The sequence below is a fragment of the Talpa europaea genome (genome assembly GCF_964194135.1).
Source record: "Talpa europaea genome assembly, chromosome: 5".
Classification (NCBI taxonomy): domain Eukaryota; kingdom Metazoa; phylum Chordata; class Mammalia; order Eulipotyphla; family Talpidae; genus Talpa; species Talpa europaea.
This window is the reverse complement of record NC_140071.1, coordinates 89185857-89207243: the sequence shown is the minus strand read 5'-3', so window position 1 is coordinate 89207243 and position 21387 is coordinate 89185857. Positions and strand designations below refer to the sequence as shown.

The 21387-nt window shown below is 36.6% G+C and overlaps 1 protein-coding gene across 1 annotated transcript; it reads right to left on the bottom strand.

Annotated features, from left to right (window-relative positions):
- Positions 1-220: 220 nt before the first annotated feature.
- Positions 221-17359, bottom strand: PPM1K (protein phosphatase, Mg2+/Mn2+ dependent 1K; the record flags this gene model as incomplete). The annotated part of the gene is made up of 6 exons (XM_084233478.1): positions 16881-17359; positions 15293-15393; positions 8518-8683; positions 8186-8330; positions 1982-2116; positions 221-352 (listed from the first exon to the last, which is right to left on the bottom strand). The coding sequence occupies exons 1-6, from the start codon at positions 17318-17320 to the stop codon at positions 221-223; spliced, it is 1119 nt and encodes a 372-aa protein (XP_084089604.1). The 5' UTR covers positions 17321-17359.
- Positions 17360-21387: the final 4028 nt, after the last annotated feature.

Below are 21387 nucleotides of genomic sequence, written 5' to 3'. Positions count from 1 at the left end.
CATCTAAGAGACTCACAATAGCTGAATTATACATATATTTTTATGTACAGTTAGATAAAATATGACAGATGAGAAATGGCTATGTAAATGGCTAAGTTTATACCAACTCGTATACTAATCTATTAAATCACAGGGTCACTATGGCATTGATGACTTGTTTGACATAATCAGCTTCTTGATGTGAAAAATTTGCACAGAAACTCAAAGTCCCCTCACATGATCAGGCCCATCGTCCACTGGAGGCAAAGCTTCTGCTGAATGAGAAGTTGATTTCAGAGTTCTTGTATTTTCCCCAAGCACCAAAAGGCACTACCACTGCAGTACTGTTATCTTCAGTACCATACTGTATTGCCTGTGAGGTTTTGCAGGAAGGAAGAGAAAAAATACAGGAAATCAGAGTCTCTACAAAGAGAAATCATTTTGATGTAAAGGTTGATAAATCTGATATAAAATGTTTCCCCAAAAATAACAACATAAAGTACTAATGTACTTTTTAGTTATTACAACAATCTAAAAAAGACAAACATGTCATACATTAAGGAGCAAAGAGGGAAAGAAGCTACACAGTCAAGAAATACAAATGTCCAGTAAATAATCAAATTGGTACAAAAAATTCTTATAAGAATTTGGGGAGACATTTTAGTGAAAAGTATATAAATTAGAAGAGTTTTTCTGGAGGGCAAGTTGACAAACTTATTAAAAACTTAAGAAAACTGTGTTGTTATACATAACAACTTCTAATGTAACCAAAGAAAATATTCTAAAGGGAATAAAAGAATGTTATAGTGCTCCCCTTATAAAATGGAAAAGTGAACGTAAGTTAAATTTACTGTTTAGAGGAACTGTTAAATAAATTATGGTATGCAAATAAGTGGAATACTACACATTCATTAAAAATATCATTGTCCTCATGAGTTAGAACACACAAATCTCAAGATAGGTAGTGGAAATAAGGAAATTATTCATAGAATTGGGCACATTTCCTTAATCTCATGAGCACACTTATCAGCCAAGTAAATGATTTATGTTTACCTATCAACTGTCAAGCAAATAATGTGTTCCAAGTAAGATCATATGTATTAATTTCAAATATTAGCACTTAAAAGATTAAACCAAATTTAACTCTCCAATTGAAAATACAAAAATTCCAAAACATCTGTTGAATTAATGTGTGTTTCTAGTAATCAGTGATGTCTAAAACTTAAAAAAGCTTTCTATCCAAACAGAATATTGAATAATTGGACATTTTACAATTTATCTGAAAAATACTATGCAGCTTCTAAATTTTACCTCTAACTGACACAACCCATCACACACCTTTTTTGTATTTGCTTTTTTTCACACACCCATATTTTTAAAACCAGAAGTTGGCCATGCTACAGTGGTCCTATGCTGGATATTTACTTGGAGTAGCCTTGCTTGATGGTGAAGTGGTTAGACTTGGACACTTGACTACTGGCTTGAAGCTAAGTTCAGAAATTTAATATATTATTTTATAATTCTGACAGATTTTGAATAAGTTAACTAACATCTCAACCTCTGTGCCTCAGTTTCTTCATCTGTGAGAAAGAGATGATAATAATAGCTCCAACTCCAGAGGTTTGCTGTGTTGATTACATGAGTTAATATAAGTGAACAGGAGAGTATCTGACACATAGTAAGTGATATTAGTATTTGCTATTACTATAATTTACTATTACTATCATTTTAGTATGTGCACAAAGCCAAAAAAATAACAGTATATTTCCTTGGCCTATTAATTTTACTCATCTCCTTGGGGAAATTGTAAAAAAAATTTTTTTTAATTGGAAATATAATGGAGTCAAGTATAAAATTCACTGTAATACTGAAGCAAAAACACAAGATTTCAAAGAAATCTCAAGCCTGGGGTGGCACCTGCACCAGAACCTGCACCTGAGTTTGTCTCACGCAGCCCCCTCCCTCGCTCCCAACCCTTCTAGCAGAAGCTCTACTGTGTCACCTGTTCAGTTACTGCATGAGCTGCTTCATTGGGATCATGACATTGATTGACAAAGTCACAAATCTCTTGACTATTCACCATGAAGTTAATTCCATCTGTTGTGAGGACCAGGAAGCTGTCATCAGCATGATGTAGCTGCAACCAGAACCAAGGGTGTAGGATTAGAAACCAGACTAAGCTTTACAACAGATCATAATCCAAAGCTTTTATCTGTTTGTTGAGTGATCATCTGTATCTCACAGGTTGTAAGCAACCAAAGTGAAAATTGAATGCAGTAAATCAAATTCAAAGTATATCACAAGGATCACATGCCATGATCAAGTGGGAGTCATGTCAAGGATACAAGGATGACTAAATATAGATGAATCAATCAATGTAATACACCACATCAACAAAAGTAAAGATGAAAGTCATGAAAATATTAGATGCAGAGAAAGCATTTGATAAGATTCACACCCATTTATGATAAGAACTGTAAAAAGATGGGAATAGAAGTAACCTACCTCAACATAATAAAGGTCATATATCACAAACCAACAGTCAATAAAATACTCAATGGTGAATAATTGAATACTTTCTCCACTACAGTTTTCTCTAGCACAAGACAAGGAATTCTACTTTTACCACTTCTATTTAACTTAATATTAGAGGTTTTGGTCAGAGTTATCAGGCAAATAGAGAAAATAAAAGGAAATACAAATAGTAAAAAAAAGAAGTGAAACTATCACTATTTACAGACAATATGATATTAGATATAGGAGAGCCTAAAGATTCCAACAAAAAGTCACTGGAAACATAAGTGAATACAGCAAAGTGGCAGGCTACAAAACAAACAAAACCCATAGCTTTTTTATACACAAATAATGAATAAAAACTAAGAGAAATTAAGAAAATAACTATTTATAATTGATGAAAAAGATTATATATATCTCAGAACCAACCTAAGAAGAGGTAAAAGACTTATACAAGGAGAATTACAAGATAAATAAGGACCTGGAGAGCAACATAAGGAGGTGGAAGGATACCCCATGCTTATTCATAGAGAGAATCAAAGTAATTAAATTCTTGCCTAAAATTATATACAAATTTAACGCAACCTTCATTAAAATTCCACCAATATTTTCAAAGAAACAGAAGAAAAAATATTCAAATTCAAATGGAACCACAAGAGGCCTTAAATTGCAAAAGCAACCCCAAAACAAAAGCAGAGAAATGGAGGTATCACTTTATCTAACTTCAAACTTTAATGCAAAGCAATAGTATCAAAAGCATCATGGGACTGGCACAAAAACAGGTGTATGAAACAATGGAACAGAATAAAAATTTCAGTAATAAATCCACACATATACCAACACTGAATCTATAATAAAACACCCATAATCATAAAATGGAGAAAAGGCAACCTCTTTAATAAATGGGGCTGCTGGCCTCCCTGATGGCGCAGGCGATTGAGCGCCGCACTGTGAATCTGTCCACAGCTTATGCATCGCGGTTTCAATCCCGGCCTGCCAGGGAGAATCCCACAGGGCGAAGCAGACCCCTCCTGTCTCGCCCACTGCTCTCCTCAGCAGTGTATTTCAGTATATCTGCCTGTTCTGTTCCATGTTCTGTTTCTGGTGAATTCTCTCACCTTCCCATGCATCTGGCCTGTACCCCAATTCTTGTATAAATAAATAAATCTTAAAAAAATTTAAAAAATTAAAAATAAATGGGGCTGGGAAAATTGGAAAGTCACATGTAAAAGAATGAGGCTGGCTTACTTATTAACACCAGACACAAAAATAAATAAAAAATTCAGCTATAATACCTACAACAATAAAATATACAGAAGAAAGAATTGGCAATACATTTGGCAAAATTAACAATAAAGATATTTTGGGTGACTCAATCCCTATGTCAAGAGAATTAAAGACAAAAATAAACAACAGGGATTACCTCAAGTTAAAAAGCTTCTACACAGCCAAAGTAAATAAAGATGATTAAATAAATACCCTACTGAAGGGGAAAAATATTCACATAATATATAACTGACAAGGGATTAACATCCAAGATATATTAAAAAACTCATACGATTGAACCAAAACAAAAAATTAACAAATAGGCAGCAGATATGAACAGATAATTCACTTAAGAAGATATTCAGAAAGCCAGAAGACAAATAGAAAAAAATGTTCATTGTCACTTCTAATGAGAGAGACTCAGATTAAAACTAAAATAAGATACCACCGCATAAACATGAGAATAGCGCATATGAAAAAAATCCTCAACAAATGCTGGAGAAGATGTCAATGAAAAGCAGCCTTATTACACTGCAGATGGAAATGTGAACTGGTGGAACCATTATGGAAAGCAATCTGGATTTACCTTAAAAATTAAAAGTAGAAATACTGTATGCCATCTGGACATATATCCACAGAATACAAAGCCATCAATAAAATAATCACTTGTTCCATAATATTCACAGTAGCATTATTTATAATGACTAGGACATGGAAGCAGACTAAATCTCCTTCAAAAGACCAAAATGATGCGGGCCTTCCTGGTGGCACAAGGGGTTAAGACCCAACCTATGGGGCTGTCCACAGCCACTGCAGCATGAGTTCGATCCCTTGGCCAGCCAGGGAGCAACCCACATGGTACAGCAGACCTCTCCTGACTCGCCCGTTGCTCCCTTCAGCAGTGTATTTCAGTGGATCTGCCTATTCTGTCCCCCACTTCATCTCTGGTGGATCCTCTCAGCCCCCACACCTCTGGCCTGTACCCCAGCTTTTGTATGAATGAATAAATAAATCTTAAAAAAAAAAGGGCATAAGAGCTAGAAAAGACACTTAAAAAAAAAAAAAGGACCAAAATGTGGTACATTTATATATCATGGAATATTACATAGCCACAGTAAAGGGTGCACACAACCTTTTCAACAAAATGGAGGGAATTTGGGAAATTATGTGCAGCAAAATAAGCTGGAACAATAAAAACAAATATTGGACATTCACACAACAGTTCAACACTTTTAAAACACTTTTAAAAACTACTGGGCATCAAACATCCTGAGGGCTCTGAGTCAAGTAGGAGTGGGGAGGGAAAGAGACAAGGGGACAGATGGGGAGGAGGGGGAAGGCATTCTTGAAAAAATTTGTTAAGGAGGATCTGTTCTTCTCAAAATAGGTCTTTTTTTTTTTCAAAATAGGTCTTAATAGGTGAAACACTCCATGATATGCACATCAAAGACATCTTTACAGACACATCACCCAAAGCAGTGATAGTGAAGGCAAAGATCAACAGCTGGGACTACATCAAATTAAAGAGCTTCTGCACAGCAAAAGAGACAATAACAAAAACAAAGAGAAACCCCACCAACTGGGAGAACATTTTTGCACACAACACTAATGATAAAGGACTGATCACAAAAATCTGCAAAGAGCTGATGAGACTCAACAGCAACAAAGAAAATAATCCAGTCAAAAAATGGGCAGAAGAGCTAAAAAGAAACTTCTCTGAAGAGGAAATGCAAATGTCCAACAGGCATATGAAAAAACGTTCAACATCACTTATAATCAGGGAAATGCAAATCAGAACTACAATGAGATACCACCTTACACCAGTGAGAATGGCACATATTTAAAAAACTAGAACAACAAATGTTGGTGAGGGTGTGGAGAAAAAGGAACTCTCCTGCACTGTTGGTGGGAGTGCAAACTGGTCCAACCACTATGGAGAGCTGTGTGGAGATTTCTAGACCTACTAAACATAGAGCTTCCATATGATCCAGCAATTCCACTCCTAGGTATTTACCCAAAGGACACAGAAACATCAATTCCAAAGAGCACCTGCACCCCTATGTTTATAACAGCACTGTTTACAATAGCTAAGCTTTGGAAACAACCCAAATGCCCAAAAATAGATGACTGGATCAAGAAGATGTGGTCCATATACACCATGGAATATTACTCAGCATTCAAAAAAGATAAACACATGCAATTTGCAGCAACATGGATGGCGCTGGAAGGGATCATGCTCAGCAAAATAAGCCAGAAAGAACAAGAAAAATACCGGATGGTCTCACTCATAGCAGGAATCTAGAAAACTTAAATAAGGGACCAGGAAAAAGAATAACTATAAGAAAGTAAAAATCAAAATCAGCAAGCAACTATGAACCAGAGACACTCTATGGGGGTTGGGGGGTGGAGAGGAGAGGGATTGGGGTCAAAATAAGGGGGTCACAATTGTATGGGGAATTTAAAAATAAAATTTATAAAAAAAAAACAAAATAGGTCTTAAAAATAAATAAATTAGGCTTTATATACAGTTATATATTAAGATATAAAAACATTTGGGAGAGGATTCCAAATACATAAGAATGGTAATGGTAATCCAAGAATAGTAATGGGGAAAAAAAGAGGGGGGGGGAATTAAGCAAAGAGAATAGCAATAGGAGACAATGATAGGAATACCTGACACAGAATTGTATACTCTGACAGGTACCCTGGATATTAAAACAATTTCAAGATTTTATATCATTTTCCTAACAAAAAACAAACAGAAAAGAAAAAGATGCTCTCAGCAAACCTGTCCCTTTCAGGGCAGCTCTTCCTGCCTGCTTGTGTCTAAGCAAGTGTCTTTTTTTTTTAATGTAATTTGAGTATTTTTTTTAAAGATTTATTTGTTTATTTATTTATACAAGCACTGGGAACAGTCAGAAGTGCACAGGAGGATGAGAGAATTCACCAGAGCCAGAGCGTAGAGCAGAATAGGCAGAATGAGAAAGCACACTGCTGAGGGGAGCAGCAGGTGGCAGGAGAGATCTGAGCACCATGTGGGACCCTCGCGGTGACCGGGGATTGAACCAGCGCTGCAGAGGCTGTGGGCAGCTTCGCAGCCCAACACTCAACCGCTGCGCCACCGGGGAGGCCCTGTAATTTGAGTAATTTTATTGTGTTTTTGAGTTTATTATTTTTTTCTCTTTGAAATTATTTTAATTTTTTAACTATATATTTTTACATCATTTTTCATTTTGGTACAGTGTATGCAAGTGTCTTTTGCCCTTCTGTCCCTTTCCCTAATAAACCTGCTCTTTTAAATATAAAAAAAGAAAAAGAAAAAGAATAGAAAATTGAAAACAAAAATAGGTTTTCATATCAACCACTGAGGACAGACCTAACATGCACTAAGTAACACCACAAATGAAAAGCCAGAGGGCAGGAATCGGTGCCTCTCCTGTCACAGCTGCGAGTGCTGTCTCCAAAGGGGCTTCCAGGATATGGATTCTGCCTTTATTTTATAGCTGAGCAAGTATTTTGCAGCTGATCTCTACATGCTTTAGGTTTGTTTTCTCTGTAAAAGAAGAATAGCGGGGCCTCCCATGTGGCACAAGGGGTTAAGTCTCAGCACTCTGAAGCTATCTGCAGCCACTGCAGCACAAGTTCAAGCCATGCCCAGTGAGTAACCCACATGGCGCAGCAGACCTCTCCTGTCTCACCCGCTTTTCCCCTCAGCAGTGTATTTCAGTCAATCCACCTGTTCTGCTCCCCACTCTGTCTCTGACGAATCCTCTCACTCCCTGCACCTCTGGTCTGTACCCCAGCTCTTGTATGCATGAACAAATAAATAAAAATCTTCCAAAAAAAAATAAGAATAGTGGTACCAACTTTAAACAGAGCCTGGAACACAGTGAACCATATATATTTGCTAAGTAAGATGAATTTAAGTAGAACATCTAAAAAACATGAAATCGATTAACAAATGTCTGCAGTCATTACTGAGAGCCTATACCATACTTGGTATTGGAGTAAGATCAGGCATTGAAGAAAGGGAATGCCAGTGTGTATCGGGGGAAGTGTAAGGTAAACAGGCACTAGTTAACAGCATGCAAAGGACGTCACAGAAATAGGTGGAATGATTAGTTTGGTGGATAAGGAAAGTCAAGGTCAGCTTCAAGTGGAGGTGACACTGATGATCAGATGCAAGTGAGAAAAGGCCATTCTATTAGGAGAATTCCATAGCAGAGTAGAATGAAAACCAAGCACATCATCATACATTCAGCTAGGAAGTCCTTATTTTACATGAAATTTATCTAGTTTTCTAAAAATTACTCCCTTTTAAAAGCCATTTTGGCAAAAGTCAAGGCTTTTAGTAAATGCCTATAGCTAGTCACAATCCTGCATTCTTTCTTCACGTGAGTACCAAGTGTTTGCAAGTCCTTCGTACCTTAATCCTCTTTGTTTCAGGATCTGCAATCACACCACTGGCTTTAAGATCCAAATCTCCAAGACTTCTTGTCATTGCAAGTCTGCCATTTACGTGAGGCTGTCCCAAACTATTCCAAGCTACAAAACCACCACATTTCTTTATTCTAGGCAAGAAAAAGTTACAAGACTATGATGTGATACCCAGAACGACCAAAGCATAGTTAAACTTAAGTATAAAATCTGTTTAAAAATGCAATGCTTCACTTCTGTGTGTTTTTTAAGCATCTTATAAAGCATTTTATAAAACACTTCTAGTGTTCTATAAGCATCATTCATCAGTGGAGGCAGTACCTTTCTTTTTCATCTTTTCTTTCCGGAGTATGGTCAATGGTCAGCTTCACGGCTTTTCCTTTCCGGCACAAAATTGCCCGGCTGTCCCCAACACTGGCAACAACCAGTTCAATACTATCTCGCAACAGGGCTACTGTTGCAGTAGTCCCAGAGGTCAGAAGAGTTGCTGCAAACATTATGAAAGAGTGTAAGTCAGTGATTGTCAAATGATTGGGTATGGAATTTTTATTACACAGGCATGTTAAACTAAATGTAATTATTCTAATTAATGCTGACATGTATTATTCTAATTTAACTAGCATTATGCAAATAAAATGCAAATGAAGTTTGTAAGTAAGAGCATGCAGAGAAGGAAGTATGTAGTTCAGTAACAAGGCTCCATGCAAACAAAAAGTTGCTGACCTAATTTGGTAAAAAAAAAAAAAGAAAAGAAAAGAAAGAAAAAAGAAGCATTGCTGTTCCCAAATGGCTCCCAATTTTAAAAATAAGGTAGAGCTGTCTTAAATTTATTATAACTACCTTAGGTGTCAGGATTAAAATTATTAAATTTTCATTAGATTGGCTAATATAACAGGATGAATTAGATCTATTATGTTTACTCAGACATGCTGACTCTTTATCATGTAAGCACTTACTATTTTCTTGTACATTTCTTACTGCTAAGCTGTGAAAGTATTATTAAATGATAGGCTAAATAAGAGTTAAGTGCTTACTTCATAGTCTTTGCTTCTACAACTGTCTTACTTTTACGAATGCTCACACACAAAAATATTCTAAAATGGTTAGAGGTCCACATTCTTTTCTGTTTATCTTTGTCCTCCCCAGACAAGAAACAAAGTTACAGCCACCCTTAGCAGAAAACTGGGCAGTAGAGATAATGAAATTCATTATAGTTTCCCTCAAGCATGGTATCATTAACACTCCCCAGCTCTAGAAAGATCCAAACAATCAGTCCGGATCCAAAGGCAGGACTGCACTGCTAAGTGCCACTCCTGTGACTATGCCCTAGGCCCAGAGCACCCCAAGAATATTAATTTTCTCTGACGGGTAACAAATACAATCAGCTACTTGGCTTGAGGGTACTACTATTTCTTTCATCCAACCCGAACTGAATTGTCTGCCCTAAGTTAAAAACTTTGAAGGTGCATTGAGCCTTGTCAAAAGAGAAAATACTGTGAAATTATGGGCTATAAAAAGTAAAGCAAATCAGAAGAAATTGAAAAGGAGAACTTATTTAAAGCAGGTATTATCTTCAGTAGCATGGTTAATTTTTTAAAGCATCTAAATAAAACATTCAAGTCGTCCTCTAAAGATGATTTGACTTGAAAGACAGATTTAGGGAAAATGAAGTGCCATTGATTTGACTGATTGAGGTTCAATTTTTTTCCAAAACAGACAATTTAAAAATTACATAATACCTCATCAGTATTCCATTTTGTAAAGATGTATCTATCTACCTATTGATATAGATAATCTATATCTATATACTACTACAATCTATACATTAAAATGCCTGCTTTAATCAGAAAAGTAAAATGGAAAAACATGAATAAGCCTTATTTAATCTTTTATATCCATGCTGAATTTACTTTGAGGAAGAGCATTTATACTGACACTATCTTCCCACTTATCTCTTGATTTTGGAACTGTTGTGCCAAAGTAATAATATCTCTGCAGTGTGAAAATATAACACATATTCATCACTGTACGACATATATTTTTAGCATATCTGTAAAGTTTATATTGCAAATGTTAATTTTCGAGTGTCTCAAAACACCATAAGAGTTTTTACAACCTAACCACTATAATATTTTCAAATGATTTGAAGAGCCAGGTAAGAGAATACAAGCATTTACTCAGATGCTGCCCATCCAAGGAATTTACTATTTTTTTCTTCTGATTAAATGATCAGCCGTGGCTTTTTTAAGGTGGCTATTAATTGGCTAAATCAAGAGTCAAAATGTCATGCATGAGAAATTTCAAAATTAGGATTCTTATTCATTGCTCTGCCACCAATCCAACTTCACAGTTCCAAAATCCCAGGATTTATGGGAAAGCTCTCAAAACTAACTATTCATTCTGTTTTGTTAAGCAACTAAGAATGTAAATCTTAATTCAGCATTTATTTTCATTTAACATTTAACATAGAAATAAAAATTCTTTTTTTTTTTTTTTTTGCCCTAACAACAAACTATACAACTAAGACATCTTTCAATAAGTTCTTAACACTCACTGGACATTTTCTACTGCAAGTCATCTCAACTAATGGGACAAAGAGGATGTGGGAACCTTCCAGTAGTCCAGGCTAGGAACCGCTGGACTCCTTCACCTGAGACAAAATTAAGCAGATCTCTCTTTCCACTGAAGCCCAGCATATAGTGTCCACGGGCTCCAGGTCTAGAGCTGCTGACCAGGCACAGTCTCTGCCACAAATAACACGCACAGAGGCAAATAGGAAATTCACCCAGGAATTGTGCTCAAACATTACAAACCTGCAACACAGGGGAGGGCAGAGAAAGAGCTGCAAAATAAGGGGAAGGGTTTTTATTTTGATGAAAATGTCACTAGCAAATTACATAATATTTCAGGAGATGCCAAATCAACGATTCCAAAACTCAGTTACCCAAGTTGATGGTATTTTGTAGTTGAATATTTTTTCACAGAGTAATTAATACTTCTTTCTTATTTTGGTGGCTTCCCAGATGCATCTGTACCAAAAGACACATGGTTACAGAAACATCTACATACTCATTCATATATGCACTCACATACACTCAAACCATCTTGAAGAGTAAAACAGCACTTTTAGTGAGTTGAAAAAAAAAGCACTGTAAATTTGTTTGGTAACAATGTCAGAATTATTCCAATAACAAAAAGGAAAATTCATGGGTATAACACTAATTTGTATCTGACAAGCAGTATGTTGTGAGAGAAGATGGGAACTACACTATACCACCAATTATTGGGATTTAAATATATGCCAATAAGGAATAGAAAGCACCTGTTATAGCACCAGATATATAAAGTAATATATTTGTTAACAGTGCTTAATGCAGGAATTTAGTATCTAGAAGGCATTTTGGAATATAATGATTACTTAATTGTCTATAAATAAAAGCTAGGCTCTTGAGTTCTAATACATGTTAATAATTGCATATAATTCATAAAATGATGTTTCTGCAGCTCTCTCTTTCCCCCAGTGTTGCAGGTCCACATATCAAAAGAAAAATGATCAAGATTTTGAATGGCAACATAAAAAGTAAAAGCTATACTTGTCAAAACATAACACCCCCTGGTCACTTATTCAACTGGTATAGACAATATGGGTAAGCCAATATAGTTGCAATATTCATTAAATATGAGTGCTCAAGACATGAGCACCAAAATCAAAGTAATGAGCTGAAACAGTAACAGCACAATAAGAATATCTCTTCAAAGCATCCCTATTTTTTTTTTTTTTTTTTTAGGCTGCCAGTAGCATAAGGATACTCAGTTGCATTGGTTATTTAGTATTTAATTCTTCCCTAAAGAGATCACACAGCATGTGGAGTTCCTAGAGACTCACAATCCTGTCCTATTTCCAACTCACAATGTCAAAGCAAGTTTTCTCTTGTTGACCTTTTTTTTTCTCTTGAGAAACTTTGCTGCTTTCACACCTTAAGCAATCTAGAAACACTTTGAAGTGTTTATAAGCTATATAGGATATAATTTAAGTTTTCGACTCTCTTAGTTTAAGCGGAAATTTGTTAATAAACAGACTAATGGAAAAATCATTTGAATTTACAAGCTGGATTCATTTAAGTGATAAACTGAATTTCAAAAAAAATTCAAAAGATGATGAAATTATTCATAAATAAGGGTAAATTCAAAATGCATTACCAACAAATCAATAGAAAGAAACAGCAATTTCTTAAGCCAAGATTCTTGCCATTTCTTGATGATATTTTGATTTTATTCTCCTCAACATTCGTTTACACTGAAATAGTGAACATTTTAAATGCTAATGGGATGATTTTGTAATTATGTAGATATGATCTGAACTGGTGAAAAGATAAGAATGTTTTATTTTCACTTTCTCTAAAGCTACTCGAGTATGACTGAGAGACATTCCTCCCATCTGAACATGAAATTCTATCATTAGCGATTCATCCCTATATTTTAACCACTTTTGATATTCCCTACTTCAAATTCAAATCCACCCGGAAATGATAATTCATTAAAATATGTACATAATGTCAATAATTGGTCAAATCTGCTCTAGGATAATCAAAGAATAAATTATAATGACTTTGAGGAGAAAAAGCAAGCAGTGGAGATCAATTCAGCACAAATAACTGAATGCCTCCCAGGTCTATGCAGTGTGCTGATCAATGGAGATTCAAACTGAGTAAGGCCTGTTCCCTGCCCACAAGCTGCCCACAGGAAGGACTCAAGAAAAAAAAGGGCTGATGCTAAATGTGAAGCTCAAAGAAACTGGAGAGGGCAAACTGCACTTACTTTCATAATTTATTAAGAAACACTGATCCATCCTACTTAGCCCTAAGCCGAAGAGAATATTATCTAATCTTATAATACTGATACTGCTTCAGTTCTTACCAAAAACTACCCAAAAAAAATTTAATAACTTTGAAATCTGAAATGTTATGAATTTTTTAACCTATAAATCTAAAAGTTAAAAACGCACAACATTCCATTCTTAGTGATTTTAATAGACTTGATAAAAATAGGCCCCAAATAGCAAGAGACAATTTTTGTCATTTTTGTAAGTCTTGATAACTTATTAAGAATAAATTTTTAAATTGTCCTCAAAAATATTTAAGAGTACATATAAAGTAAAACTTAAAAACAAGGTGATAGACACTTTTTTCTTTTAGTAGCACACTAAGCATAATTTTCTTGCAACATTACACTCACAACAAATGGCCATTTAATGAAAAATAAATCTTAGATTATTTTACAAACGTTCTGGGATCATTACCTCAAAAAACATGACAGAGGAATGAAATTGAACACATCTTAATTTCATCATTAGAAAAGATTTACATTTTTATGATTGATTTTGCATAAGACATCTTTAGAGAGTATCTTTTAAGGTATACAAGTTATATAAATTCTCCCCCTGAGTTCAAAATTCTTTTTAATTAAAACTTATTTTATAAGTAATAAATGTAATAAATGGAAGGGGTTCTCTGTTTTACACTTAATCTTTCATTGTTTTAAGCATGTTAGTTATCATAATCCTTTACAAAAGGGCTGACTGCACCCACGCAGGATGAATGATTGATTATTGACCACATTTTAATATCTTTGCATGCTCTTTTCTGAAAACCTTGCCAAATAAGCTCTGTTTACCCAACTAGGCACACCCACCTGTTTACACCATTAAGCACCAATAGTGACCTCCTTATGGATGAAAAAGAACATACCAATGTTCGGAGTTAAAAAGATACAACTATAATAAAGTGTGTCTTTTATTGTCCTCTGCCCTTCATTTGTCTTACCCATTAGTCATAAGAACTATTTTTAAAATTTACCTCTCACAAAAATTTACCTTTTTTCATAAGTAGGAAGACAGCTGGATGGGGAAAAGTGCAAAGGAATGAAGGAAAAGAGAACATGGGCCTAAATGATCTACAAATGAGAAAATGAATCCCTGCTGTGAGTGAGCTCTAGTGATTTTCTCAGGTATATGATGCAAGGTTTTCAAAAAAGAGCAAGAAAAAAACTCTTAAAATGGCAAATGGAGCTATCCTAAGAATCATCTTCTCTAATCCTCATCATTAATTATTAAATATGCCCAGGAGAGAGGCTAAGAGGGGTGCCAGGAAAACCCCAACACTAATTCTGCAACCGACCTTTACCTCTCTTTGAGTTTCAGTTCCTTATCTGTGATGCACTCTGACCTCCTTCAAACAAAAGGATGAATATTATAGCACAGATCAATATTAGAGCATGATTCATTTCCAAATCAGTTACTAGGTCTATAAGCACATTTATATGGCCACAGCAGAAGTTTTTAAGATTAACTCAAAATTTTGAGTAAGAGATTTTAGAACCAGCTAACTACAAAATATACACTATATTTTCCTAAAATGGTTTTGATAAATATAATCAAAATCAGAAACATTTTGCTTTCAAAATTTAAGGATACACAGTACATTAATTTTAATTTGTAAATTAAGCTATTATGCGCTTCTGTTTAACACATAAAAACAAAAATATTACTAGTTACTACAGGAAAATTACAAGATCAGCTTTTTTTCAGAAGTAGGGAAAAAAAATATCTTCCTTCTAATTATCAAATATTAACCATTGTCCTTTCCTATCTAGGACCAATTAGTAATTTCTTCTAGTCTGTACAATTACCACCCTGGCTAGATACAATTACCCTGTAGTGTATTTCAGTACTTGTTCATCAGACTCATCTAAAAAAAACAAAAACAAAAGCAATAAACCCTCTCATAGTACAGCCATCTTGTCCATAAAATGAGCAATCAAACAAACTTAAAAAAAGTTTTTAAATCTTTTTAAAATTGAAGTTCAATATCAGGACCATTTGGTGGCTTTGAGTTCTGATATTTCACTTAAAAGTGAGGTACTAACATTAGTTTGAATTCCAAAAACAGCATTTAAAGTGATTCTTTACATAAAATCATTTCGACATAAGCATCCTTGCAAATAAACTTCCATTACAATTCCCACCCCTGAAGGGCTTAAATTGTTTCCATTCTCCAACATTTCCCAAGACTCCAAGGACTGTGATTGTTTTACTTACCATCAGCAGAGAGGTTGGCATGCCTGGAAAAGGCTTTATCTATTTCTAGAAAAGCCAAGGTCAACACAGTTTCCAAGTTCTTCTCCTTAGGAAGCAAGTCCCTTCGTGGGGAAAAAAAAAAAGAGTTCCCCAAAATCATTTTACTATTAGTTTCAACTCTCCTCTAGGTCACTCTAGCTAGCAGTCACTTCCATACAATGGACCCCCCTAGTCTGATGTTCAAGATGCTCAAAATCCACAGATCAGGGAGTCAAACTGGAATCAGGCCCAGAGATAAGCCCTTAAGCACAACTCCAGGGACCCCATCTTTAAAGATGAATCCTCACTACCACAACGTGAGAGGTCGAGTTCCTTCATATTAAATCAAGCCACTGATTTCCTTTGTGGAATATGGGAAAACCATGCATAACTCAATGATAACCAGAATGAATAACTATACACAGGAAGAAAAGTAGTCCCATACTCTGCTCCTGTTCTCCCTCTATTTTTTTTACCACTAGCAGTATTGTGATTCTCAAAACACATCAATAATTGCAATAAACACTAGATTTCTTTAAAGAGCACTAAAAACCCACACTCAATATTTTTCCCATATTTATGTCAATGATCTAAAGCTATTTTCAGCAAGTATTCAAAACTACACACACCACTTGAATGAATTACCATTTGTTAGAGCACTATATGCCATGCACTGAGGAATGAGGGCAGGCCCCCCCCTAGATTGCCAGTGTCACAGTGGGATTACTTCAAGTACCAGAAAGAAAAAAAAAATGAATGAAAATTGGGGGTCTTACCTAGAATTAATTAAGGTTATTACCAGAAACAACCACTCTATCTAAATAATCTAAGTGTCTGGGCACAAGTAATTCATTATAGAGCATCTGTTCTCTATCACCCTCTCCTCATCACGCAATCATCCTCATCGTTCTCTCTCCTTGAACCCCCAGGTTCCTATCTCATATATAATTGCATTTTGCCTCATCTCTATGTGTATGTCTATGTTAGATCACGTAGTCACTTACTGACATTCAGTCAACAAATGAACCATATGTAGGATGGTTGTCCCAATATCGCAGAGCCTGAGTGGTAGACTACGTCATCTGGATCACGTAATGATACTCTACGAGGTCTGCACAAGGACACACTTTCTCAGAATATTTCCCCCGTTAAGGGATGCATGACTAATTAAATTTGGATTTTTCTCCTATTGACCTGTTTGTTGTTAATTTGATTGTTCAAGCAGTCCAAGCAAAACCCAGGGGAATAAGAAGAAATTTCCCCACCTTCCCCCTGGAATAAAGTTTTTCATTAATCTCATAGTAGATGAGATCATGTCCTTCATATTCCCTTGAAATGACCACAATCAAGTACTGTAGACACTGGTCAATACTCTTGCCAGGGGAGCTGTTAAAACATGTGTTTCTGAAATGGTAATCATTGATAATAAATAAGTCACTGCTCCTTCATGAAACGGCATGAAACCACTTAAATAACTACATTAGCAATAAACATATCAGTCAAAAGGCCAAAGTTTAAACATGAAGCACAAGGCAAGCTGCAGAGTCAGAGTGAATGTCATTGTACATACATGATGCATTTCTCCATGTGGGTATGACAGAAATCAGCAGCTGCAGGTCCACCATGTCCATCATACACTGCAAAGTACAGGACCTCATCTGTTAGCTGAGAAAAGTCAAACCGGTCTTCATTCTCTTTCCGTTTGCCAATCTGTGAGGCAGAGCCCACATTTTCCAAGCTGATTTTGGGAATTGGCTTGCCATATTTAATGCTGGGAGGCAGTAGAATTGGCTCATCGATGCGGTTGTCCCAAATCCCAAATTTATCCCAGGTAGCTGGACGCCCACTACCATCTGGGTCAAACCGAGAACATCTGGGCTCTGAAGTGGAGCTGTAGCATATAGGGATCACTCGCCTGTCGTCCTGCAGCAGGCGGGAGTTAAGCAACACTCTCCTCCTCACCTGGTTCCCACCACTTCTAACCAAAGTAATTAAGGCAGCTGTTGACATAACTCAAATCCAAAGGACTCAGTAGAGGGAAAGGTCAATGGAACAACAATGGAATGTCTTCAACAAAAGTGATGCAACTGAATAGAGAGAAAGAGAGAGAGTTATCAGCAATTTGAATATCATGAATATACATCAACAGATATTAACCAAAAAGGCCTTAAGAACAGTAAATTAAAAAAAAGAATCCAATTACCTATCCAATTCACAGTGCTTAAATTCTATAAGAATTTGACAACGTGCACAGATCATATAGAACAATGGCGTCTCAAATTAATCACTGGGGATCTTGTTAAAATGGAAATTCTGATTCAATCTGCGGTGGGGCCTGAGAGCTTGCATTTTTAACCAGCTCCCGATGATGCGAACTGCTGGTCCAGCAAGTCCACAGTTGGAGTAGCAAGAACATAGAATACAACTAACTTCATTGTTCTGAAGAAAAGGGAGGGGCAAGTATTAATGATAACAGAATCTCTCATGAAAGATAGAAAAAAGAAAAAAAAAAACTAGCTAAAAAAATACGATGGTTCTGTACCCAAAGAGTGGCCAGATTTTAATACAGACACAATCTGGGATCAGAGTTTTGTTGTAAGATTTCTCAATTTACTAAACTTTACATATTCCACATGGTTAATGTTAACTGGTTCATGCAAGCACCTCACAGGCACAAGGATAAGCCAGCTGTGATGCGTTTGATCTCAGGAACTCGGTGGCAATGGACTTGAGACAAGCAATTTATTGATATGCTTGGTCAACAAATTTATGAACAATTGATTGATACATTTACATTAACAGCTCCAGCTCCTCTTTTCTACATACAGTATAACTGCATCATACTAAACCCCTCATATGGCACAGGAAACAACTCAAAAAGGAACTGTGTTTCCAAAGCCGAATAACAACATTGAACTAAACCTCAAGATCAAGAAAAGATCCCACCAATGCTTCAGACAAGAATCAGCTATCATTGTCCACCAACTCTCCAAATGCCCATGGAAATGACTAGCAAGCAAGAGTCTATAAAGAGTTTCCATGATCCCAAACCTCAAAAAAAAAAAAAAAAAAAAAAGAGTAGAAACCAGCTGTCAAACATCTGAGAATTTTTTTTATTATTTGTCAATATAACAATTATAAATTGGTATGAGTTTACCTACAAACTTTAAAAGTGATTCAAGAATCCTTTATGTCAACCTCTCAACTGGAAATTAAAGCTAACTTATTTATACAAGCCATTTTAATATTATATCCAATCTTTGGAAGTCAAAGCAATCCAAAAGAATCAAAGGGCAGAATTCTGTTTGAAAGGCCCTTTGAAGACACAAAATTGTCAGAGCACAAGAACAATTATGCCACACATCATATTCTACTAGCAAAAGTTAAATCCCAAAAACTATGCTAAGTAAGAAAATAAATATAGGGCCTCCCTGGTAGCACAAGGGGTTAAGCACCGCACTATGAAGCAATCCGCAGCCTTTGCAGCACAAGTTTGATCCCCGGCTGGCCAGGGAGCAACCCACATGGCGCAGCAGACCTCTCCTGACTTGCCCACTACTCCCCTCAGCAGTGTATTTCAGTCAGTCTGCCTGTTCTGTTCCCCACTCTGTCTCTGGTGAATCCTCTCACCCCCTGTATCTCTGGCCTGTACCCCAGCTCTTGTATGAATAAATAAATAAATCTTAAAAAAAAAAAAGAAAATCAAGAAAAATAACTTGATTGGAACCCAAGCTTCATAGCAAGTTATATAAGTAACCTACACTATATTTACCAGAAGGAAAAAAGTACACAATCTTTGACTGTTTTCCAAATTTGTTGTATTTCCCACTCAAAATAAAATTGTATGGCACACAAATTGACTTTAATCACATACCTTTTTTTTACATGTAAGTGTGTACATGCACACACATACAATTCTACATTATTATCGACACATATATTCTACGTATTATCAAATAAACACCTGAAAATACTTTCCTTTTTCATCAGTTTTGCATTGTGTAACCACAAATCTTTCTCCTTCCCCAATGATCTAGCTGATTAATCTAATGCTGTAAAGTCCTGACATAGAACTCTGACTAGAGATAAAATTTGGCCCCTGGCAAGAGGGTTAATTGGAAATAAGAGGAAACCACAACGCTGGCATAGCAATTCTACAAGAGAGCACTAATGAAAACCCACATCCTGGGTAGAAAGTTTCAGGTAAAAGCATCAGGAAGGAATACAACTGCATTGGTTTTTAGTAAACTTTTGAAAATCACACTTGATTTAAAAATAAAAGGCAGGGAGGGATTAAAAAAAGCCACATACACAACTAAAAGATTGTGCTGCCAATTTTATGTTTTCATATTAGCCCCATTTTATAATCCCTCAATGGTTTAAATACCTCAGAGCTATCCAACTTTATTTTTGGAAAAAGGAGGCACAGACTATCTCTGGCAGGAAGGTACACTTGCTCTTGGTTGTTGAAAGCAGGTCAGAAAGGCAGTTTATTATTGTCATTCTAAGCCCATGCCAAAATTATTCAGTAGTTGTAAGGATCAGTACCACTGAAACCTGCTTGGGCTGATGCCTCCAGCAAAAATATTTTCAGAAACGTGTTCTTATCTCCCAATTAGAAAGTGGAACGCAGGTGTCTTCCTATCAGTAACTTCCACAATGGAAACATAAGGCAATCTAAATATTTTTAAACCAAGTATTCACTGACTTTTTAATTTTTTTAAAGATATATTTATTTATTTGTTTGTTTGTTTGTTTGTTTATACAAGCACTGGGTACAGTCAGAAGCGCGGGAGCGTGACAGAATTCACCAGAACCAGAGCGGGGAACAGAACAGGCAGACTGACTAAGGAAGTACACTGCTGAGGGGAGCAGCGGGCGGCAGGAGAGGTCTGAGCACCATGTGGGACCTCACCGGTGGCCAGGGATCGAACTGGCGCTGCAGAGGCTGCGGGCAGCTTCGCAGCCCAGCGCTCAACTGCTGCGCCACCAGGGGAGGCCCTTCACTGACTTTTTTAAAAAGTAGAATGTAATTCAGGAAATTTGGACTTTATTATCTTCTTTATCAATAAACTAATGGGGGGGGTAGGAGAGAAAGTATACTAGATTATCTGGGGGAAAAACAACAAAAACTCCAAAGGACTCCCTTTCGGTCTGATGTGGACATATGTTTAAGCCTGTCAATCGAGAAAAGAAAATGGGGGCAGTGGAAAGTAGTTATTATTCTAATTCCATAGATATCTTTTAAATTTTAGTTAATATGGATCCAAGTCACAGACCATATTCCAAACCTGTGCCTGTGGACTTCATTCAAGAATTTTCATTTAAGAATTTTCCTTTCCTCTATAATACACCACCAGCACCTCTCCCCTCTTCTTTCATCATCTCTAAGATTCTAATCAAAAAAGGTAGCTGTGTCGTTGGTAAACACAAAGTGACTAAGACACTTAAAAAAAATCATTAGCGAGGACTCACTTCTCAGGAATTAAAAGCTATCTGCTCTCTTCCAGCTGCGGCAGCATAGCTGGGATACCACTGCACCGTATCTGGTTTTCTAGACCATTATAATCTGTCGGTTTGGATGCTCCTTCTGAAACTGCTACACACCCTCCTTTTCTCCTCCGCATTGGCGGCGGGTGCAAAGGATTTAAGAGGCCTTGCTGCACAATTCCAATCTGAAACTCAAAAAGGCCAATGGAGCCTTAAGAGATTCCATATTCTTGGTTATTTCCACCCGGAGTCTGTCTTTATCACCTCCTGTGAAATGTCTAATCTACAGAAAGCGGATGCTAAAAAAAAAAAAGAGACATCACCAACCACAAGGCCTTAAGATCTCAGACTCTCCTAGCAAAGCAAAAGTCAGGTCCTCATATCCGTACCAACCAAAGCCCTGCATCCTTTTCTATTCGAATCCCCCAGAAAGCTCACCCGTGCACAGCCAGGGACCCTGGGCTCGCCTCGCAGCTGAGACAGCCGAGTGGCCGGAGCGACCTAAGGCAGGAAGCTTTGCCCTCCCGCGGCCGCCGCGCGCAGCCCTGCAGTTGGCTGGGCTCCCCCGGCACCTTCCGCCGCCGGCC